The sequence below is a fragment of the Micropterus dolomieu genome, linkage group LG20 (genome assembly GCF_021292245.1).
Source record: "Micropterus dolomieu isolate WLL.071019.BEF.003 ecotype Adirondacks linkage group LG20, ASM2129224v1, whole genome shotgun sequence".
NCBI classification, from domain to species: Eukaryota; Metazoa; Chordata; class Actinopteri; order Centrarchiformes; family Centrarchidae; genus Micropterus; species Micropterus dolomieu.
Genome location: NC_060169.1, coordinates 27,814,187 through 27,839,527, shown reverse-complemented (window position 1 = coordinate 27,839,527; position 25,341 = coordinate 27,814,187). Strand labels below are relative to the sequence as shown.

The following is a 25,341-nucleotide window of genomic DNA, read 5'->3' as shown; positions in this document are numbered from 1 at the left end:
AACGAAATGGGCGAGATAAGAGGAGCGTGGCATAGTTAATCCTTTGGACACGCTGATGGAGGAGTTTGTCCTGGTGATGCTCGGCTGTTAATTATGCAAGAATGCATCTCCTCCCTTGAGCGCTCTCCCTCTGTCTCTCTCTCTTATGATGACTCATCACTTTAAATCGTTCCTCTTTTGCTCTCTTTTCCTTGTTCAATCTCTTTCGCTCCTCACCCCTTTCTCTGTCCCCTCCCAAATATGTCAGATGTCCAATCACATATTTTTCAAGTCGAAAGAGGTGCCTCCAAGGTCCTCTGCGTGTGTGTGTGTGTGTGTGTAACCATGTGTGGAGATCCTTTTTAAATCAGCACATGGTTTGCACTTGTCACTCCAGGTGTGATTTACTGCAGTGTTTGATAACTCCATAGTGATTTGCTGAACTCAGCAATCATGTTTTCTTTGCCCCTTGTTTTGTATTTGAACAAATGCGTGCAGATTGCCTGGATGTCTTCAGTGATTGCCAGAATGAGTTGTGAATTGCAATGAAAGGCTACTAACTTACCTGACAGGGAGGAGAGGAAAGAAAAGTAAAGACACTAGCAGGGGGATAGTAAAGAACAGGAGGCACTCAAAAAATTGGTTTCAACACAACTGTCTTAGTAAAATACCTTTTCTGTTTCCAACTTATTGTGGGGTGTCTACACCTGTTTCTATTGAGACATCACACTGTCTGAAATTAGATGGTTACATCATTTGAATATCACACAACTTTAAAGTTGGGTTTACACCTTGATCTTCTCAAACTGAATGGGATGGGAAGTTAATTTGCCAAATCCACAGCATCTTTGATGATTTTGAGGTAAAAATCCTTCCTCAAATATCCATTTTTGGTTTGTTTTTGATTTTTTTTGTCCCGCTGTTATTGCCAAACAGCCTGATCTTGATGCAGCAGAAACTTTGATATTTAATTGGTTTAGGAAATGTCAGATTCCAGCGTGCAGCCTAACTAAGAGACAGCAATCCAGCTCGAGTAATGACTGAAAGCATCATTCTTGGAGGTATATGACAGCACCCAGACCTCATTTCCATCCCTTTCCACTATTTGTCAGCCCTCTCCTCTTCCCCAGTGAAGCAGCAATGTTAACAATGCTGTCCCCACATTTACCAGTTCTGCCTCATTACAGCTAAAGAAGTGGATAAATTAGCACAGGAGAGCATGCATGGCGGAGTCCAACTCCACCTGTCAGAGAGGGAAAGATAGTGAATGTGTCAGAGGAAGGGTGTGAAGGAATTGTTCAGCTTACAAGCTTTCCACACATATTAAAACAAAATCCATCCTGTGAGGCACTCATCTTTCCAAAATCATTACCTGTGGTACATCTTTCAGTATTTTAGAATACAAGCAATACTGTAAAGATATTCTCATTTTGTCAATCAAAGATTTCTGTTACACTCATCTTAAAAAGTTCTATCATCTTGTTTTATACTTTTTACCTTTTTGTTACAGCAATCTTTCAAGTTCAGCTTCTTGCTTTCAGAAATTTTGTTAGCACAGAATTCAAACCTGTGTCCTATGGGAAGGTCTTTCTAATCATCATATTTCATTCAGTCTGAAATACATTTTTTGTATGCATCACAAAAAAGACTATTCTGGTTATCATATTGAAATGAGTAATCAAATAAACAAGCAAACCAAACAAATTTTATATCGTTTTTGCTGGTTTGTAGAATACCTTTTTTTCACCATGCACATGCACTGAAAGTGAATTGTCATGTCATGTCAAGAGTGTATGTAATGAAGTAAAAGTAAGTCATCTAGTATAAACATACTCAAGTAAAAGTAAAAAAGTAGCTGGTTTTAAAAATACTTAAGTAGGCCTAATCAAAAGTAAAAATTTAAATCTATTTATCTTATAAAGAACAACCTATCTTTTTAAATTCACTGAATACAGCATTGTCACATACAGCGAATCACAATAAGGAAAACTGATTCGCAAGAGTACAAGTTTCCAATATTGTGGTGAGGATTAGCCTGCTGTCAGACTGTCTGATAAACTGTATGTTAGGATGAGACAAGGAGGTGGAAACCAAAATCAACTGAAACACTTGTGATCAGGCAGAACTCTCACAAAAAAATCCACAGAGATGTTAACTTCAGCGCCACTGATAACGTGCAGCTCACAGTCCCAAACAAAGTAAGGCTGGCTTCAGTTTTTAAATGTTTATATTGCAAAACTCTACCAGTTATGTTTCCGCTCGGTAACAAACTGGCTGCAACGCACAGTGCAAAAACAGAGCCGGTCACACCTTACACCGCAAAGACTGGGGGCCAATCTTCTGGGTTATTTGGTGGAGCAGCAACTGATCAATAAGGGTCTGAGCTGCTTGTATCTGATGCTGGCTGTGCATCTCTGTATGTGCTTGGCTGAGGCTGCCTGTATTTCACCTGGATCTGTGGGACCTGCTGAAGATGTCTGGACTGAGTCTGTGCTAGTACTGGCTGAGGTGGGATGTGGATCAACTGTTCTTGTACTGACCATCCCACATCTACCCTACTGACAAACTTAAGCATAGCCCCTGTAAATTATAGATATTTTCTATATATTAATGTTATTAGCTGCATCAGGCCCATTCAAACTGGCTCCCCCAGGTTTCCTTCAATACATTTTCAAATATAAAATACTATTTGCATCCATATTGCCCAGTCTGTCCAGCTAATCAGCATTTTAATAGTCAATAGTCGATATGAATTCCTTGCTTTCTATCTAGCATTTTCGGGAGTTGTAACTAAACCTTTACTGAGAGACAGATAATCACCGTCTGTTTTCAAATGATGTATCAGGAGTGCCATCACATCTGTGTCTGGACTGGTCCCACAGATGTTTCTTGCTGTAATGTTCAAGTTTCATTATGTACACACCCATATGAACGCATTTACCGTTATCTTTTCCGAGCTACAGTTTGTAAACACCATGCCTAGTCCACGTTTATCAAAAGAGATAAATAGTTATTGTATTTCACTTTAACATTGTTCAGCCACAGTCTGGCAAGCAACCAAGAAACAGACAGACAAGAGGTGCACTGCCCAGCAGGGTTAGCAGGACAGACAGAGTAGAGAGATTCACTGCAGCTAACACATTAACCTAAAATTACTGTTATTTGCTGACATCAGACTTTAAGAGGAGGGAACACATGTTTACATGACTGCTGTTCCCAAAAGTCACTCTCATGGAGTTTTTTCTCTTCTCGTGTCCAGAAGGATAGTCCCGCTTCATCTTCTCATCAGAGTTAAAAAGTAAACATTAACACTCGTTTTCACCTTCGACATGAGAGTGAGGCGGAGCCTTCCGGCTCTGCGTGAGAGAGGTTACTATCAGTGAGTATGCTGGTTTCACTTCAGCTGTGCGAAGTAGATTCGAACCGAGTTGGCTTTATCAGTTTTACATCTTATTTTTTTGAATGCTGCTCCACTCAGGTGCTCTGCATGCTAATAATGTAACAATGTCTTATGCAGAATGTAATGGAGTAAAAAGTCGTTATTTGGCTTAGAAATGTAGCAAAGACAAAGTAAAAAGTTGCAACAACAAAAAATATTCAAGTAAAGTACAAATATGGAAAAAAAAAAACATATTATATAGTATTTGTACTTCCTTCCTTTCCACCACTGGTTACCATGATGCCGAAGGACAACTGACTTTTCATAGTTTTCAGTCATGTGACATGCGCGGTGACTTGGAGGGCAAACCACGGACCAAAAGAGCGGCTCACATCGGACTACCCCGTAGAGACGCCGCAAAAGCCGTTCAATTTCTGCAGCTGTTTAAAAACTCTAGAAAAATAAAGATATGGACACAAACTGCAAGTGTTGGGCACTTGCAATCCATATACAGCACCTGCTGCCGTATTTCCGCCGTTAAAAACCGCCAGGTCGCTGCCATTGTTCAACTGTGGTAATGTTTAGGTTTACCTTGTAGGGAATCCCTTAACTAACACAGCTCAAGCTTGTCTCCTCGTTGATTAGTGCATCCGAAAGCACAACAACCATCCAGCATCGCAAAAGTAACTAACTAAAAGTAACAGTGTATCACTTGCTTCCTGGTTGGCGGGCAGCGGTAAATAATAACGTCTTTTTTGCCCTCCAAGGGAGCGTTTTCGTTGGAATGTGACATCACATGAAAACTATGAATTGTTACCATGACAATGAAGGACACCTGATGAAGTTCATCTGACTGCAAAACTCATGAAACTCACAGAAAGCGAAGCAACTTATCTGCAAATTACGTGAATATGCAAAATTTGCGTGTAATGCATGTATTGTGTGGGGAGGACCAGGCCGTTGTTTGACAGCTTCTGAGTGCCCAGGAGCTCTGGAGGAGAAAGCTGGGGGCAGAGCCAGGGCTTCTGGATGAACAAACACCCTGAACTGCAACCGAAGTGCAGCAGTTATCCACCATCCTCCACTGTCTTTATTGTAGCTGTCTGTGGTCACTCAGAGATCGATAATGACTTCATATTTGCTTGGAAAAAAGTAAGCTAGTCAGTTTGACTACCTGAAAATTTGTGTCTGTTAACTGATTCCAGCTGTTTATTGTACTGTTGTATGAAACAAGCATAGCCCTGATCCATCCGACCGCCTTTCTTTAACCAAGCACTTTAAAAGTTGTTTGCTTGTCATCTTGTGGACATCAGACGTTTAACAAATCGCCATCATGAGGTTGTTATTTCCGCATCCTTTTAAGCCATTTATTGCAATTAAATCAAAGCAAAATCTGTTTTTTTTGGGTTCATACTTTGTAAGCTCAATTAATGGTGAAAATTTGCTTAGCTTTCTATATGAACACACCATTAAAGCTTAAAATGCATAGACATGGCATGCGAATGGCTGGATTGCTTATACACCATTTATTTATATGCCATCACGTGATATCACATTAGTGCATTTCGCAACGTTCATAACAGGCTATCATCTGTCTGTCATCACTGATCAACCTGAGATTTAAGGTTGTTATCTCTGACTAATAGTCCTTTTCAAAAGAGCCATTTTTCCAGATTGAATGAAATAATTGAATGAACAGATGACACACAGACTCTAATCTTTCAAGAGCAGAATGCCCTTTCAGGAAGTCATGACTTGTGTTTGTGACTGGAATTTTATTCCCAAATCCATCGTTGAATAAATTGAGGCTGGTATTTTTCACCTGAACAACCTGTGGGGCTTTTCCCAAAAGCATCATTGCTAACTTTGGTAGCAACTTCCGTGGTTGGAACTATGCAGATGCGATGCAACCATTTCCCAAAACCCTAGTTTAAACTATGGAGGTAACTATGTACCTTGATAGTTACTACCTTCCGTGGTTGTATGGGAGATGCACCCCTGGGCGCCAGCCTGTTATACTGTATTGCAGTATATGTTCAAGATCAAGAGGACAAATGGTCCTGGTTGTTGTCATCCTCTGAACACCAAAACTCTCCTGGCCAGCTGCCTTTAAAAAGCACTATCTCTCCTGTTCATTTGTCCAGTGCCTCTGGCTTGCCATCTTTATGGGCTAGTTAAGGGCTCTCTCACAATCAACTATATTTGTGCCCTGTCCACATTCGCCAGTAAAAAAGGCCAGACATTCCATGATGTCCACCACCACTGCCTGCCAGGATTAACATTTCGCACTCTCCAAGGTTGAAAATCCCATCAGATGGAACGAAATTAATTTTTGCACAATATTCAGGGCCACCAGCCACATAATAGGAGACAATGCAGAGTGCATCCCTAGATTGTGATTCCATTCACTCCCTAATCGGCAGGATGGCCGTGCACGGTGCAGCAGCGTAGTAAATGCTTTCATCCCAGGGGGATTAGAAAAACAATGGCCCTTTTTAATTTCTTTTCTAAAGCGGGCAGCAGAAAGAAAATGATATAGACATAATTGATGATGAGGAGAGCAGGGGGAGCCTTTGCAGAGTTCTCACGTCCAGTGCCCGAGCCTTTTTTTTTGCTACATAATGGCAACCGCTGAGGGGTACTGGAGGTTGACAAATCTGGCACGGAGGACAAATTGATCAGCAACAGAACGCAATTTGTCCCTTAAAAGAATGGGTAAAGGCCCTGTGTGGCCTGAGTAATTAGTTTAAACTGCAGCATGTCTGTCCAGGAGAGGACCCGCTGGAGTGGTGCTCAGTATGTCCTCTGATAAGACGCCCTGATGCTGCATCATGCGCACACAAACACACACACACACATGTTTATTTGTATGCATGTGCAGTGTTTCCCATACATTGATTTATTTGTGCCGGCCCGCCACAATATCAGCACTGACAGCCAGATATTGATTTTCGATTTCTTTTTACTATTTAAAATCCATAAACTCGTATTTCATTGTATAGCTGCTTGCAGCGCAGATATTTGCTCAGCACCCCCAACCCCTTTGCTCGCTTGCTCCCTCTCTCTCTCTCACAAACGCAATATCCGCTTTCCTAGAGAGATCTCACAATAAAGGCAGAAAGAATATCAGCCAATATGTCGTATTCGCAAAGCAGCGCAGTGAGCCAGCATATTGGTGCAGTATCACTGGAGACATGCCATGTGCCAGCCTGCTTCAAAGCCTCCACCATTATTGCTGTCCCCAAAAAACCAAGGACCACAGGACTAAACGACTTCAGACCCGTCGCCCTGACCTCTGTGATTATGAAGTTCTTTGAGCGCCATGTGTTGTCCCACCTAAAATCCATCACAGACCCACTCCTGGACCCCCTGCAGTTCGCCTACAGAGCCAAAAGGTCTGTAGATGATGCAGTAAACATGGCCGTTCACTACATCCTCCAGCACCTGGATTCACCAGGAACCTACGCCAGGATCCTGTTTGTGGATTTTAACACCATCATCCCGGCCCTGCTGCAGGAAAAGCTCTCCCAGCTGAACGTGCCTGACTCCACCTGCAGGTGATCACAGACTTCTTGACGGACAGGAAGCAGCACGTGAAGATGGGAAAACATGTCTCGGACTCCAGGGCCATCAGCACCGGTTCCCCTCAAGGCTGCGTTCTTTCCCCCCTTCTCTTCTCCCTGTATCTCAACAGCTGCACCTCCAGTCACCAGTCTGTCAAGCTACTGAAGTCATCTCAAGTGGGGATGAGTCCGCCTACAAGTGGGAGATCGACCATCTGGTGACCTGGTGCAGCCAGAACAGTCTGGAGCTCAACGCTTTGAAGACAGTGGAGATGGTCGTGGACTTCAGGAAGAGCCCAGCCCCACCCTCCCCCATCATCCTGTGTGACTCCCCCGTCGCCAATGTGGACTCCTTCCGTTTCCTGGGCACCATCATCTCCTAGGACCTCAAGTGGGAGTTGAACATCATGTCCTTCCTGCGACAGCTGAAGAAGTTCAGCCTGCCAAAGTCAATGATGATGCACTTCTTCACCGCCATCATTGAGTCCATCCTCACCTCCTCTGTCACCATCTGGTACGCTGCTGCCACTGCCAGGGACAAGGGCAGGCTGCAGTGTATCATTCGCTCTGCAGAGAAGGTGATCAGCTGCAATCTTCCTTCTCTTCAGGACCTGTACGCCTCCAGGACTCTGAGGCGAGCAGGAAAGATTGCAGCTGACTCCTCCCATCCCAGTCACAAACTGTTTTAGACTCTCCCCTCTGGCAGGAGGCTGCTGACCATGCACGTGCAGAGGGGGGTGCTATGGGTGCTTGAGCACCTGCCCTTTTGCCCTTTGATGCCCAAAGTGCCCTTTTGTCAATGACAAATTTAATTAATTAATTAATTTTTAAATTTGTAAAGGTCCTTTTGTGAAGGCCTGCCGAATAAAACTATTAGTAAAAATAATTTCGCAGTAAATAAAATGACCCACATTATGACCTTTCACCTGATGACCTCATCCGTGACGAACCCTCCCGTTCACACACCGTTAGTGATTCAGCAGCTCTGCCTACAGGACATCTGCGATCCCGCCGGTAAGAGGGGTTTGCCTCAACGTGCTTGTTGTGGGTTGTTGGATGTATTTTACAAGAAAGACGCAAAGAGAGCAGCATAGTAGTTGTATATTGCTGCGTGTCGCCAGTAGAAGTAACTTAACTGCCGACTAACACTGCGCCAACAGCTAACGTTGCTTCTACACACAGATAAACAAAAGTTGCTCTGTTCACTTCGTTCTTGCTGTTTGAGGGAGAAAAGTTTCACGGGCGTCGTGAGGTCTGGTATTTTTTATATAATTTGACTAAAAACCTTTCACTTCAACTAGGATTATTACAGTAACTTAATTAAAAATGTAGTGTGGCTTAAAATAATTATAACAACTTTGGTAAAACAGGTTTATTACTTATTCCTCTGAATTATAGCCTACTTATCAGCCCTTTTTCAAACGATCATTTAAATCAGAACAGTATTTGAATAGATAGCAAACCTATTATATGAACTAAATAACTGGAAATACATGTAATAATGTCAGTGTCAATATAAAATAAATAATATACCTGACATCAAAGTAAAGACTGAAGAAGAAGGCCCTATTAGATTTCAGACAAATGTATGAAATGTTAATGTGAAAGGTAAATGCTGCTCTGTCATGGTTATTATGGGCCAACAGAAAGAACACACACACATATTTTTAGATTTATGATTGGACATATAGTCAATCAAAATCCAATATATATCTCAGATTCACAATGCAATATATAAAATCATTATCACAATATTGCCTACACACACACACACACACACACACACCTGTCTATAGATTTGTCTCACTCTTACCCCTGCCTTGGCTAACCTAGTCCTTTCTCCCAGTACTGTTTCCTTCCCAGATTATTTCCCACACTTTTTTGAACCTGGAATGTTATTTCCTGTCCCTGCAGCTCTCAGTGTGCAGCAGTCTCTGTGAGCATCTCCCTCTTATTTTCTCGTAGCAGTCAGCTTTGGCAGCAGCTGCAGCACTACAGCAGGTCAGTCATAGTGAGCCGATCCCAAATACTGTCAGCAATCTTTACATCTTGTCATGGTCACATATTTGTTTCATCAGCTTATATATCTCCTATGTTTGTTATAATATCTCTAGTCACAGTAGTATCAGCAGCAACCAAAGCAGCAGCAGCAACATCCCCAGCAACCCCTCAACAGCAACTGTTCCCTGTAAGTTATGTCAGCCCTCCGTGTTTTAAAGCTAGATCTGGGTATTCCCTGTGTTTCTTTTTCAAAACTGTGTCACAGCATTTGTTGATGTATCGATACAGAAGCATCTGTATACACATATAATCAAAGAATACATAACAATATATTTCTGTATCGATATTTTGAGAACAGCCCTATTTAAATCCTTGTTCCATGTGCCCCTTTTATACTTGCACCTGCCCTTCCAAAGGTCTCTGCACGGCTCTGCTGCTGACCATCAGGACCAAAACCTCTCGCCACAAAAGCAACTTCTTCCCATCAGCAGCTAGCCTCATCAAGAAGACCTGGGTCCCTCACTGACACTCCCCCCTTTTAAAATAATACAACTGTCTCTGCACATGTAAATATTATTTTATTTCATATCACGCACAAACCTGGCACACTGCACATATTTTTTGTTAATTGTTAATCTTTGTTGTTGTATATTTTTATATTGTCAATTTATGTTGTCAATTTATATTTATGTACACAATACTCTCTTCCATTGCAACACGTATTTCCTCTGCAAATAGTTATATTATTTTTCTCTATTCTCTTATTATTCTTATATAACTTGCATTGTCTAATCCATATTTATATATTTCTACATTTATTTATGTAAACTGTATGTTTGTCTATGTGTAGCACCTCATCACCAAAGCAAATTCCTTGTATGTGTAAAAAACTTGGCAATAAAGCTCTTTCTGATTGTGATTCAGTACTCTCGAAAAATAATCAGTGTGAAACCGGCTACTGACATTGAACCCATCCTGTGAACAGCTCCTCTTCTACGATGTAAATCAAAACATGATCATGCACTGAATCAATCCGGAGTTGAACGGGTAGTATTGCGAACACCAATGCACAAATTTCTCATGCACTCTAGTTAACTCTGATGAGTTAGTCTATCTCAGAGACCCACCTTCAAATAAGTTAAATATAAATAAACTAATAAGTTATTAGCAAGCAAGGAGCCTAGCTATAGCTATGTTAACATTAAACTACAGCTGGGCTGTTGAGGTTAGCACGCTGTACGTAGCTGCTAATCAAGTCCCAGAAAAATATCTGTCATTCTGTGGGAAACACTGATGTCTGATGTGTGCATCTCTTACCACCTCCCCTGAGAAGTCATTGTGTAGATGTCACTTTTTAATAAATGTTAAAATAAAGTATTTGTTGAAGAATATTTACACAAACTTAACTTTTTTTTGGTTACATATTCATGCTCACAGCCTATCTATGGCATGTGTGATTTTAGCAGAGTAAATACAAGAGGAAAAATGCTGCTTATTCTCAGCATGCACTGAGACACAGACAAAGACATATGGCAGGTCTACGGTGGCCGCATCTGTGGTGTGATGCGGGGAGAGGGTGTCAAGAACACGGATGCATTGGTCCATGGCAGTATGCTTAGTGACACATAATACTAGTATTGCATAGTCTTCCCCTGACCCATTTTGTGTGACACTCGCTGAAGTCAATTTTCTGCACTTTTCATGCATGGAAGAAGAAGGAAAAAGTGTGAGAAACCCAAATATTTTGCAACTCACTTTGGTGGAAGCTGATACTTTCAAGCTTTCCCTTTTAAATTTGAATAGAAACACTTCAGAAAGAGCTGGTACGTTTTACCCCTCCTATCTTCTCTGTTCTATCTCTGGTGTGCTTGGTTGCCTCGTCTTCATTACAGGGGTCAGGTGCTGCCGGTACTCTCACTCAGAAACCAAGAAATGTACATCCCTCCATGGAAGCCTCTACATAAATGACAAGTATAAGGTTGGGGCGCCACCCCACACTCAGCACATTCCACAGAGAAAGTGTGGAAAAAGAAGTGTGGGAGTGAAAGTGGTAGAGATATGATTAGCCAGGAAGAAGTAGAGAGCGCAAGTGAATGAGAGACAAAGAATCTTTTTTCCTCGAAATTTATAATTGGCTTTCGGGCTTCAGTAGCACCCAATTAGCATGCTTGTTACATGCAAACACCAGGAGCTAATTGGCCTGAGAGGAGAAAGCTGCATGGCCTTGAAAAGAGAGAGCAGCATTCATTTGAAGGTTCGCAGCTCCAATGGCAGCATGTTGGGAGCTATTTGGCAAACAGTTGTAAATAACATTTTGCTGCTGCAATTGCAAATATTCTTTATACTTTCTTGCTGTCTTTATTGCCAGATGGCTTTACACAAAAGAAAATATAATGCTTGCCATGAAGTTTATAGGCATACAAAGGAAAGTATTTGGTCATCAGGACTTTTTTTCTGTGATCAACAACTTACCTGTAGCTTAATACAAACTGTCTTGATGTAGAAATGTGAATGCGTTGTTCATTTGGTTCAAGTCTATCAGATCCGGGGAGAAATCATTCACAGGCATGACCTAACCTGTCCACATACAGTACCATGCTCCCCTCGGGGAATGTGCTGAATGCGCACATAAACACAACAGCTCTACGAGCGCACCAAGGGCAAGAGGCTGAATCTCTGATTACATTTACTGTACAAACTGTAGCAGCAGGATCAGATTCACAGGACATCAAGAGCTCATTATGCTCTTTACATGCAATTAATCAAACAATGTAAACAAAGCTCGCTTCAGCCGGCTTGCCTGGTGGCAATTCAAATGCGGTGCACACAGTATAAGACTTAGTAAATAAAGTAATGTGAATTATGGAAAATGTAAGATTCACAGCCAATCTGGAGATGATGTAAGAGTCATGGCCTCCTGCTGAGACCACAGACACAAATATCTCTGACTCCTCTCTGTCTCACTATTAGGCCTATAGTCTCCTCCTTTTGTGAAATGCACACACAGTGTTAATATGGAAATATCTGCACTGTGTAGGAAAAGTGAGACAAATACGGTTTGTAACAATGGAAGTAAAACATGATGCACGATGCACAAGTAAAATTACAGCACCCTGGCTGAGAGATTTCAACCGTCATGATCTGGGATCAGTTCGTGAAGAGAAGATCGTTACCAAATTAAGAAAAATGTCTTGCTTAAAAATGCAACCCTAAACTTTTGCACTGATTTCTCCGTCTCTCAAACAAACACCCTTCAGAAGACCCTAATGTAACAGGCCGACAACAAAACTGGCAAGATAGGACAAGAGTTGGGAAGCTCTTGTCACCTCTTCCCTCACAATGCTCTGGCTTTGTCTGTTGCAGACCAAAGCCAATTGGTCGCAGAGACAAGAGTTCGTCAGAATCACATGCACACAGCTCCTTTCACCATCCCCTTGATTTTTGAGTTGGTATATTATCAAGTACCAGTCACATCTGTAGACACTATTTGAAGGAAGCTTTTCAAAATACCATAGTAAACCTGGGAATGAAATACATGAAATCCAGCATTTTCTGTGCTCCAAAGCTTTATTGAAAATGGACCTTTAAGTGTTAGTGAGGACGCCGCATTATACAACAGAGCATCTCAAACCATCAGGACTTGACAATGACAGTGAGGCTTATCCAGAAGTGTCACCTCTCCCGGTCTTTGTCTGTCCCAGTCTCCTTCCTACTCTTCTTACTTTCTCTTTCTCCCTCTCTTTGTCTCATACACGCATCAACACGCACACACACACACAGAAAGACAGAAGAACATCTTTATTAGCCCTCTGTATGCAGGCTGCGCTCAGCCTAAGATTGCAGGACTGACCCCTCGCTGTGAGCTGTACTGGGAAATGTTTACCCAAACCCCACAGAACATGCCATTAACCTCTTTCTGGATAGAAGACAAACAATAATGTGCCTCCATGAGGGCAATAAAGACAGGAACACCTATCCAGGACCATCATGACAATCATCTCATTATGAAGCTGCAGGAGGCCATAACTAACCAGGGAGTCCGGTCTCCCAGGGACTCCTTCGCCGCAGTGTACCGGTGTGCCTAACATTCAGTGAAGTACCTATGAAATTCAGTGAAGTGCAAACAACTGATTAACCCAACAGTGAGGAACACTAGAAAGCCCCCCAAATCAATCAACCACCTCTGCCCCCCCTTTTCAAACCAACCCCTATCCCTAATGTGTTCCTCTCCTACTTGCTGTCTCTTCTCCTTCATTCTGTTTCTCTGTACCTCCCTCCCTCCCTGGAGATTTAGATGGATATCCTGAGGCTCTGATTAAAGTCCCAAACTGGGAGGGTGTCTTGGTATGTGGTGAAAGGAAATGGGGGTTGGAGAGGGCAGTGAGGAACCTGGGCACTACAGCCGCTTCTACTTCTTAGAGACCTGCGGGCGTAATTCAATCACACCTCGATAATTCCCCTGATGTGAGAGTCGAATCCCCCTCACACACATCAAGTACAGTTAGACACCACGGGTTTACGCTCATGCCAGGTTGAGCGTCTCCTCCTGGGTGGGCTTAAGAACCCACTACTGGGTACATTTTACCTGTGTCGTTTGAAGAGGCCATTATTTTAATTGAAAAAGTTACCTGCCTGCCAAAGGCAAGCAATAGAAGACAGGGGGAGGGGGAAACAGGGGAAAGAATTAAAACAAAAACACCAGATGGTGGTATACATGGTAAAAATAATTGTTTATACTTACTGTTTGATTATATGTGATAATGAGAGTGGGATTCCTCAAGGCAATTAGTGTCTGTGGCAGCCATATTGTGAGAGGACAAGGAGAAGGACGGCACGGGCTGTTATGAAGGAGCGCTTATCAAATATCTCCACTGGGGTGATTAGTGTAATAAGACACTGCAAGGTTAGATAGGCCACTAACACTCTTTAAGTATGTCTGTGTGGGTGTCCATGTGTCTGTAGGTGAGTGAGCAAGAAAGAATGTGTGTGAGATTGAGCAAGAAAACGAGGCGGAGAGGGAGTCTGAGACAGTATGAGTGACTCTCTCTGTCTGTTTCCATCTCTGTGTGTGTCTGTGTGCCTGAATGGGTGTCTTAATGTATACTGTGTCCCCATGCGCCTTGGCATGTGCATTTGTGTGTGTGTGTGTGTGTGTGTGTGTATGCGTGTGTGTGTGTGTGTGTGTGTGTGTGTGTGTGTGTGTGTGTGATATAATTCCTATGTTATTGTAGATTCCCATGCCAGGCTTGCGGCCTCAGGGGCTTTAGCCTATGACAGAGGGCAGATCGGGGGCACTTACCCCTGGCAGAGTCTTCTGTTCATGGAGGGCGCTCTGGGCCTTCAGTGCTGACTCTCTGGCACAGTATGTTAGAAAGGCACATCCTACAGTATCAGGGAAACAGGAGACAGATAGGCTTATTCCACCAGACAATGGCTTCACAATTACACACAAAAAGAAGAACAAGTGTTAAAGTGACATAGAATTTATGACTATGTTTAAAGAAAGAGTACATCTATGGTATGTTGTGCTTTTAGGATGCTAAGTAGTCTTAAGGACTTTATAGTAGACCACAAAAAATAAAGTCCCATAAATCTATGTCCTTATGATAATCTAGGCATTTCAGCATTTAGTACCCATAAAATGTAAAAATACTTATTGTAAAAAGTAAAAGCACAAGACATTTAAAAAAAAAAAAAAAAAACACTCTAGCTTTCTCCATCATCTTTATGTAAATCCACTTAGAAATCACAAAGTGACACTCAACCAAAGATTTCTCATTGGATAGCTTGAAAGTCCATTCTTAATACATCAAGTAAAGCAAGCCAAACCCCTTTCCATCGATGTTTGTTCGGAGATTAAGTATTGCTACAGTCGACTTCCCAAAAACCACATTGTGACCTTCCCAATGGACTCAGAGATTTGTCATTTCACTGAAGTAATTCCATTCTACGCAAGCCATAATATAAGACTTACTGGAGTTTTACAAGCTATTGCCAAAAACATGTATTATATTAAAATGGAATTCATATACTCCACTGACAATTGGAATGTGGCTCTCTGAAGTTAATAGCTCTGTACCCTCAGAGAAAATAACAAGCTGGTAGAGAAATAAGATTCAAATTTTACACATTTCTTTCAAAATATGACAACGACTTCACATTAGATTTACTGAATTCATGCATATGTTAATTTTTATTTGAATAAAATGTTTGTATTTTGTTGTTGTTGTAATTTATTTCCCTATTCAGTTTAAGGGATAAGCAAAATAAAGCAGGAAAAACTGTTCATAACTGTTGTGTTTAAAGGGAGTGGTGATGAAAAATGCTGAGTCACCGCAGATAGGGTGTCTTTTTTTTCTATTCCAAAAAAATATGCGTACTGCTTTCTGATGAATGATCACTTTCATAGTTATTGAACTGGGCACAGGAGGAAAAAGTCAAACAGCACGCATATTTTTTTTTAGCTACCAAGTAATTAAAATCCTCTGGTGATGAGCTGAAACTGTACCCTCACACATCTCTGGAGACTTTTCTTTAAGTTGGAAAATTGGAATGAAAACAGAATGAATATGCATCAATACATTAGGCCCTAACAAAAATGTGACAGCTTTCATTAAAGGGTGAGTGGCTGCTCTGTTACACGCTTGGCAGAGCTGACAGTGGGTGACCCCGTTCAGAAGAGGTTTTGCACTGTGCAGCATAATTTCCCATTACTACATGTCACACCTGCTGCCAAGGATTCCCATGGGAGAAAAGAGACACACACACTCGCACACACTCACGCTTACAGATGATACCCGGCGTGCAGCACATAGCACCCATCAGCCCCGAAACCCAGCAACACACTCTGGCGCCTGGCCAAGAGAGCTCCCTTTCACGACAACCTTCACCCACCTCCACAACTAGGCAGTTACTCAAGAGGAAAAATCACCTAAACGACACTGATGAAACAGCATGCCACACAGCAAAGCAGAAAAGTTTGGGAGCCTGGGGAAACACTCTTCATCCTTTGTGGCCTCCCGTGGGGCATGTCGTAGCAAAAGCTTATGGGAATCGTAGGCTGTTGCTGACACTCTTCTTCCACTCCCCCCTCATCTTTTTGTTTGGTATTTTTCAATGTGTCACTTTGCGGCATATTGTCCAGACATTTAGCACATATAGGAGTTGTCCCTACCACAAATCAGTGTATCAGCTCATGCAGCAGTGATGTTGGTTTTTCTCTACAGTGTTCAAAGTTATATTTGACCATTGTCTTTTGAGAAAAATTGACTGCTAATACATAAACTGCACAAACTTTTTCAATTTTAAGCTACTTTACACTTCTGCATTTATTTCACAGTTACTAGTTACTTCAGATTAAGACTTTGCATAGAAAATATGTGATTATTTCTAACAAAATGATGCATAATCTAGCCAGCAGTTTATGAAGTAATAAAAATCAGTTCCGCCTCAGTCAGCCCAGCCTACATCAAAGGAGTGCTTACAAGGTAATGATCCAATAATATAATGCTGACGGGGACCATTCTGCATAATGAGTACTTTTACTTTTGGTACTTTAAGAACATTTTATTGCAAATATGTCTGAAGTTTTACCTTGGGAAAATATTGAATGTATTGATTAAATGTAATTGTATGGTGTATTACTTGATTAATGGATCTGAGTACATCTTTCACCGCTGTCCAATCCAGGAGCTTGCTTAAAGCCAGTGAAACTGCATCTGACACATGTGAAGCATCCCCTATTACTATTACTATTACTTCAAATTACTTGTTAAACTGGACTTTTTGTGTGTAAACGTATGGCCTTTAATATTCAGCCTAGCTGCGTAGCTGACTCGGCTTCCTGGCGGTGGTGGAAAATCAGGACTTGTGCTTCATATCCAACGTTGCTGGTTCAGGGGACATCTTAAGCCCAAAGGAATCAGTGGCTGAGAAAGCCAGTTGTGGAACAGATGAGCATTTAGCTTGGAGAACATGAGGAGAGGCACAACGATACTGTTAGAGGGGCGGTAACAAGGATGAAGCAGCTGGTAGCAGGTTAGGGCTGTCAGCTTAACATTTTAAGTTGACTAATTGGCATGGGATTACATTCATACTTGCAAGTTATCCCACATTGTTGTCACCTTGGTATTACATGGAATCACGCAAACTGACTTTTCAAAAACATACTACTTTCAATGTGATAATGCAGCAGAATGTGAAAACTGGCTTAGACTGTCAGCAACATTACAACGCAGAAAAAAAAACGTACGATACAATAACAGCATACGACGTGACAATAACAGCAGAAATTATGTTCACTGTACATAACTTAGAGAACTGAAGCAAAAATTTTGAGTCTTTTAAGTCTTAAGTCTCTTTTAAGTCTATAAAGTGCAGATTATTTGTAGTAAAAAGGATAAAACATGACAAAATACTGGTTTGGTCCTCTAATGCTTCAGTGCTTCACTTTGCAGTTATGGTACAGGTGCTTAAGATGTACAGTATTCATTTTTTAAAAAATAACAATTATTTTAAACCTTCCTTTGTGAATTACAGTTGGAATTAACCAACGACTGAAGAAAACAAGCTGGATGCATTCAAGGGGAAGAAGAAGAGTAGGAGAGCATGGACAAGGTTCTGAAATTAAGGGTAAGATCTGTTGGTAGTTAAACAGAAGGATTGGTGGCTTCCTGTGATGAGCAGGTTAAGTGGGGTGAAAATAATACCTTGGTAATCAAAGACAATTTACCACACTATAATTTCAGTGAGGGACAAAAGTTCAACAAATTATATTTAAGGCAAATTAAAAAGTAAACCCTGCAAACTAGTTCAAAGAGAAAGCAGGAAATGTGAAATGGGTGTTTGCATTTGCTAGACACGTTTCGGGTAATTACTTAAAGAACTTTCTCCTCTGTAACGCTTCTTCTAACGGTTTGTTTTTAAATGGAAATTAGTATGTGCTCACAATTGCATGCATCCAGGCACTAAGAGTAAATTGTGCTTTTTTAAGGCATCAGATACCTGTAATTGAAATAACTCCAGAACAAATTTGTATAAAATTTCAATTCATTAGCACTGAATTCATGAATCATGAGCAATTTTCTCTCCTTCAGTCTCCTCACACGTTTAAACCAAGAATGTTCATTAAAGTGAGAAAAGAATGGAAATTAATTTCCAAATAAAAGACGTAGGCGGCAAAAAAAAAAAAAATGGAAAACAACTGGATGCTGCAGAATATGACAGCCTGACCCTCTCGTGGGTACTGAGACAAATACGATGTGAGGATTCATCTGCCGCTTCATGTTTCTGTGTTAACCACACTATTACCTGCGGAGCCTCTTTCCATCTTTCAGTCGTTCTATCAATCTACATTCAGAGAGGTGCTGTTCAGAGCGGTTAGCTGTCTGGTTCACACACAGCCTTCTTTCTAATGATCAAAGAGGTCATCTGTAGACTTAAGCTACACCTGTCACTCAGCTTACACAAACTGTCAATCACTGTCCAGCGCTTCCTCTACAACAGTCATACTGTAGATAAAACCCAATACAAGTAATTCCTAGTGGCCTTACCAAAGGGCTCAAAACTATTTTTTAAAGCAACAGAATTTATTTTCACAGAAAACCACAAAACTGTCTACAAATTGAAAAGACACTTTCAAGGATTTGTTGTTACATTCTATGAGTCACTTGCAATTAGATATTAGTGCCCTACTGTGGTTTTCTTTTGACATTTTAATGCCTAAGAGGGGTTTTTATGTCAATTTGGCAGGCTATTTATAGTCAATTACACTGCATGGACCTACCGAGGAGAGGAGAATGGATGAGGATATTTAACAACTCTTTGTATCTCTTCCTCCTGGCTGTGTGGTGCAGCTCAGAGTCCCTCCTCTCAGCATCAGAGACGGATTGATAGATAACGCTACTCAAGCAAGAGATTTGCCCCCCACTAACATTCAGCATGTCTGAACAATGCATGCGTTCTGGCACTGACACTAAGTATTATGATAATGTAGTGCTCAGCGAAATGATGGATGTTAAACAGCACGACCTGGCTGCACCACACACTGACGAGTACCATGCCCGCCAATACTGTCAAGTCATCCCACGCGCTGTATAAGGCTCCCTGACGACACAAACTATCAAACCGACTTTAAAGGCAACAGCGTTTCACAACTACGAGGCAGAGTATAATCATCTGTTAAAAGAAACAGATGGAAAAAAATGCCTTCTAAATAGACATCACCATATAGTTACAATAATCCACTGAAGTGTACAGGGAAATATAAGATATGAAATTCCCCGGATATTCAGACAAGTCCCTGGAGATACCCTAAATGCCCAAAGTAAGAATTCACAAAGCTCAAAACATCTGTTCTAACTGATGCAGTACAATCCACATGAATTAGTCATGAGCAAACATGACATATTTTGATCTGCCCTTAAATCCATAATTATGGTGCAATTCTGTGTCACAGGACTCGGGCTGTGAAAAAAGGTAGTGCTGCAAATCATCCATTAGGTACGGTTTACTAACTGATGCCAACAGCCATATACATCATCTATCCGAAACAAATCAAATCTTTCTCAACCACAAACTAAGCTCAAAGAGGGATTTCAAAGTAGTAGTCAAACTAAATTCACGGCACTGCTCTAAATCTTTATGAACTTTATGTTTTTAGGGATCATGGAGCCAAGCTGATTATATCCCCCCCACTCTTCTGTTGCTCTACTGTGACAAATGATTATGATAAAAATGTGGATTGAATTTATGTCAGAGTCACAACATTGGGAGCCTCCCGGGCCATTGGCAAATTATGCAAACACAACACTAACTACTGTTTAAACCACTGTGCAGTACATGTACTTTGGACAAAAGATTATTGCAAAAACGTATATTTTATTGAGGTGGAGGAAATTACTCAAGCTATAACACACTATACACTACGACATTGTTGATGATAGTTAAACAGCTACATCACTTGACTGTGTGGGTTAACCCCGTTCATCCAGGCAGTACAACATCCACTGGACTGTTAACTAAAGAGATGTGTGAAGATGGTTCAACACCCAGCTGAGGGTTTTCTACTTTGTGGCAGCGCATCATGTGACCCTAACATCTACTCTCACGTGACATCATGATGTGAACAGAAATGATTTCTTCAACATTTCAAACTATAAAGCTACAGTCCAATGAATAACATAATTTCAGCACTGTAACTACAGTAGGTGAAAATCATTTCAATGTTCAGAGATCTAGCAAAACCTACACTAACTTTTTTTTTATGTGGCCCTTGGCAGCAGTGGAAAACAAACTGTGAACACAATACGGACATATTAGCTTATTTTATTTATCTCACTTCTTAAGATTCATTTATAAAAAAAAGCTTTTAATGTGTGATGCATAATTCAAATTTCCTTTAATTGTACATTGACTTGTTTTATGTTTTATTTACTGCACACCACTGTGTATGAGATACAACTTTCTATTCAACTTGTCTATGATTTACATTGAATTCTGTAATGCACTTTGTTACCTGTATTGAAAAGTGCTATACAAATAAAGCCATTAATATTATTATCATTTACACATCTAGCAGACTATTAACATCAGCATTTGGAATGTATTGATCTAACACATTCACTAGCTGGTCACTAAATTTGTCTGTAGGTCCTTTCATGCTGGGCAAACTGTAGTGCATAGTTATTTTGCTAAAAAAAAACAGCTGCCTGCTGCAGCCAAAAATAACACAAAAGCGGTGAGAGAGGAGCAAAACAGTGGGCCAGAGAACCAAAACAACAAGCTGGAAGAAGCTAAAAAGCGTGGATTACAGAGTCGGGTGATAATTCTGTGTGGGTTCATCACTATGCACAATCCCTTTAACAAACAAGCATAAAAAGTATTATAATCCTAAAAGGCATCCCAGAATGCTCAAACAGTTAAGTACCTTTGATTTGTGAGATCAGTACATGCTGAAAAACTCATAGAAGCTTTAACCCAGGGGAACACAAATATAAACCTCACTGTCAAATCTTTAAGTTTTATATCCCAATGAATTTCAGCATGTAAATGAGGGTGAACATGTAAAATAATATGGCAAGACCCAGTTGTCTTTTATTATTATTATTATTATTATTATTAGTAGTAGTATTATATTTTGTACCCTTTTTTAAAGGACTTGTGTACAACTTGGTACATGCATTGTTTCTGAAACACTTCAATTTCATCTTCATGACGACGGTTAAAACTTGACGGTTAAAAATCTTCAGACAACAGCCAGTAAGTGGGCCTTGAGATGAGACTGTTGGTCAAATAAAATCACAATTTCAAGTCTGATTACATAGAATAGAGAGTTGCAATCACCTCAGTGGTCTATTTACAACAGAATTTAGTTTGAACAAACTTGTGTAGCATTTTGATGAACTTTACCTTCAGGTCCCCTACAAAAGCTTTGCTTGGTTTCAGGCTTCCAGTCAGTGTTTTAAACTGCTCTCCTTGAGTGACGGAGCTGGTGATACACTATACTTCTGTTTTCTTAATGACACTAATCCCATTTTCTTACTCCAGTTCTTTCTTGCTTCAGTCCACACGTATTACACATTGACGAAGCAGGAGGTATGAACATGGTTTAGGTGAGTGGCCAATAAGAAAAACTCATCCATATAATGCATTGGTGAAATCTTATTAAAATATGCTCCCAAAGTGACTTTGAATGTCATGCGGGATGAAGTGGGCATAACGCATTCATCAGAGTGGCCTTGGTGGAGGATGATTTGAACGGGCATACAGTCTGGCTTTGGAACAGGATTATCCTTCCCGAGGCAACCATCCTCCAGAGTGTTGACATTCAGGGATGGTCGAGGACAGGCGTAAACAACACAAACATCAGATATATTGTTTTAATCGATCATGGGACTCCAAAGAGGAACACTGGAAAGAGGAGGAGCAGGTTGAGCACCAGTGACTGATGGCTGGAGGAACAGGTGGTGCATGGAGACCTTCGGGGCTGCACACACAAAAAAGCAATGCTGAGCCCACACTCATTTCTCCCACAAGAGCGCTTGACTCATGCTGATCAATAAGATCATGAAGTGTAGCCACTGACTTATATATCATACATAATTTGCCTGCCTTGCGAACAGATTATTTTTACTGAGAGTGAACTGTGAATTCAATGCTACATGTGTGCATACGGGAGAACAAGTGTTTGAGTGTGTGTGCGTGTCTGTACTTGTGTGCATGCTTGATTTAAAATTATATCTGAGTTCAAACATAACTAACAATGATTTACAAAATAATAACAAACACAACCGGTAGCAGTGTCATAATAATATTGTTCAATACAGCACTATCGTTTAGCTGATAATAAACTACGCTCCACACAGTCTGCTTATGATGACACGGATTGGACTGGAAGTGTGACCTTATTTTGGATATCCATTCCAATAAAATCTATGTTTAAAACACAACAAAATAAACAGTTAAAATTTCAGAAATATTAATAATAAAACACTAATGGAAACACTACTGCAATTCAAAACTTAGAATAAAGATAAAAAAGAGAAACACCTAGATGCAAAAAGGAATAAAGGCACTGCCTTTCAAAATGTGGTTATTATTATTACATTAAAATGTTTATTCTATTATAGTTATTTCTACAGTATTTCCACGTTTAATGTAAAAATATAATATAAATACTGCAAATAGCAATAAGTTGTGTTTAAACCAGACTTGGACTTTTAATTCTGGACTTGGACAGGATTCTTTTGTAACTAAAAGACTTTCCAACCCTAACCGCCCTCTGGCATTCATTATTCCAACTATCATTAGAATTGATTTCGTTTTGGATGGTGAGGGGAACGGAAGGTTGGGGGGTTGGGGGTGGGGGCAGAACAAGCCAGAAGACGATGCATGCTGGATCTCAGCCTCTACTATTATCCTGCTTTGTACTTCCTGACTGCAACCCGCCCACGGAGCAGCATTACAATACAGCTGCCATGTAAATAGTAGCCTATTTTCCACGGCTAATGACGTCCGAAAAGTAGGCAACACAATAGCTTCTGAAAGGTCAAAGCAGCATGCCAGCACCACCTTAATCACCGATGCTGATTGCCTGATAATGGTTTATATTTTCCGCTCCCCTGAAAGCATTTATTTGTATGCAGCAAATGGACTCTGTGATGCAGAACAGACGGTTTTTTGTTTGTTTCTTTTGTAGTTGTTCAGAATTTTTTGCAGTGGCAGAAATAACACAACATCCAACGCTTGTCTGTCCCGCCCCCTTAACTGGGATGCTCAGCACATGACAGTCAATGTAAACACACAAAGGCGTTTTCAGCTGTAGTATTCACGTGGATTGCCTGGACGTGGTTTAGCCTAACCCTGCACTTGAAAGCAATTCACTTCCACGTGTTCTCCCTCTCACACCTCGAAAATTGTGTGTGTGCGTGAGTGTGAAGGCTCTACGGGGCTCCCACTCTGACCCAAAACATCTGCAAATTAACACACTTTTCGTGCTCTCTGCCCCAAAACTCAATTGGGACGCTTTTGGATTTTCCCTCTGTCGATTTCCTTTGAATTTCTAAAGGAATGTAAAAGTAAAGATACCGAAATAACCAACCTTTATGCATTCCCGTAAACCTGTCTTTCAGTACAGTGAGTTCGTATATCTTTCCGAATTCCTCAAACAGGGGTTTCAGGTCTTTTTCCTCCAGGTTTCTGGGAATCTGCCCGATGAAAAGCTTGATGGCGTCGTGGTCCTTCATTGGAATGGTGTTCTGGCCGATGGTAAGCCCGTTCATCCTGCCGGCGCTGTTCGTGGTGCTGAATCCATTCTCTTGCTGCACTCCGTTTGCAGTGACTGTAGCCATCTTTCCTCAATGGGCCGGCGAGCTGCTCTCTCTCTCGCTCTCTCTCTCTCTCTCTCTCTCTCTCTCTCCTGCTCCCTCTCTCTCTGTAGTCAACTGCACAGTGCACACTCCCCCCCTCCGTTATATCGTCCTCTCTCCCCACTCCTCCTCCTGTTTTCCCTCCCTGCTCTCTCCTCTTCCTTTACAGCCTAAGTCTGGTTTGGAATCATCCTTATTAATTTTTTCTGTGCTTTATGTGTTTTCATTTTGTAAGCCCCTTCACCCCCCCCCCCCCCCCCCCCCCCCCCCCCCCCCCCCCCCCCACACACACACACACACACACACATACACCACACTGCCCGTTACGTCAGCTCATACTCTTATGAACAGACCCCGCCCACTACACAATTTGCATAATGAGCAGCCAATGAGAGAGCAGAATGACTGAGGGCCCCACAGGGCAGAGTAAGAATGCAAACATTTGTGTAGAGTGGAAAGCTTGGGACATTTAAATGGTGCAAAGGCAGCATTTGTGCTACTTGTCCTGACTATGTTAGGTCATATAGTTTTGTTTTAGCAATGAGGAAAATCTGGGGTTGGCTCGGGGGGAACAGAAGGATTGTAATGGCAGCACATATTGTAAAGTAAAAACTTTTTGCAATTGTACATCAGCAATTGTACATCAGTAGCGTTAAATACATGTTGAAAATAAAACACATGAAGTGGTAAATCATAATTCAAAACTGTAGTTATAAAGAATACATTTTTTATTTGTGCTGATATACATTCTTATTCTATGTTATTATGTTACAAAGGACAAAAAAAAATTTACTGCACATCTTCATAACACTTCTGGTCTGCTGAACCCATGTGCTGCTGTTTTTTTTTATCCTAATCTGACATACTGGGTATAAAAAAGTCCCTGTCAGATGTTTAGAAAGAAAATCAGCAGGGTTGTAAGTCTCAAGGACCAGTCATGAAAGACACTGCTATGAAGCCTTGTAGAAATGTTCTCTACAGCAGAGGGTCTCAGTCCTGGACCTCGGGAGCCAAAAGCCTGCTGCTTTTTATTCTAACCATCTAACAGGGACTATTTTACACCTGGGATGCTAGGTGAATGTTATTAACTACCCAGGAGGGTAGAAAACCAATAGAGCTGTGATTCCTGAGGATGGTGTACCCCTGCTCTAATGGCACTGTCCACAGCTGGTCTAATGTTTTACATGGTATAGTTAAGATCTCCTTTGACATATAAATACCTAATAAGAAGTGCCACACACTTTCAAGTAAAAACAATTGTTTGTTTTTTCATTTTCTATAACAAAATAAGTCAAATCCAGCATCTGCAATAAAACGATTCTCTCACTTGTCCAGACATAGCATTATATTTAATATATTGCTCAAGGACACTTCAGCAGCAGAAACTGTTACCCCATCTTCATTATCAAGGACTATAATCTTTTTCACATACATTCCAAGTCTTCATATGTGTTATAATCTTTGTTTTTCTCCAACATAGCAGTAGGATTTTTTTAAGCTCAGTGGTACTTTTCAGATATCAAGCATATTCATCAGTGGTTTTGAACCTTTA

General features: G+C 41.0%; 1 protein-coding gene across 1 annotated transcript in view; it reads right to left on the bottom strand.

The window, feature by feature from the left end:
- Positions 1-23,726, bottom strand: part of celf6 (CUGBP Elav-like family member 6) — a 138,944-nt gene extending 115,218 nt beyond the window's left edge. The window contains exons 1-2 of the mRNA XM_046032633.1: positions 23,522-23,726; positions 14,222-14,304 (exon numbers count right to left, since the gene is read on the bottom strand). Of these exons, the coding sequence (XP_045888589.1) occupies positions 14,222-14,304; positions 23,522-23,702 (264 nt within the window). The 5' untranslated portion in view covers positions 23,703-23,726. The remainder of the gene's footprint in view (positions 1-14,221; positions 14,305-23,521) is intronic.
- Positions 23,727-25,341: the final 1,615 nt, after the last annotated feature.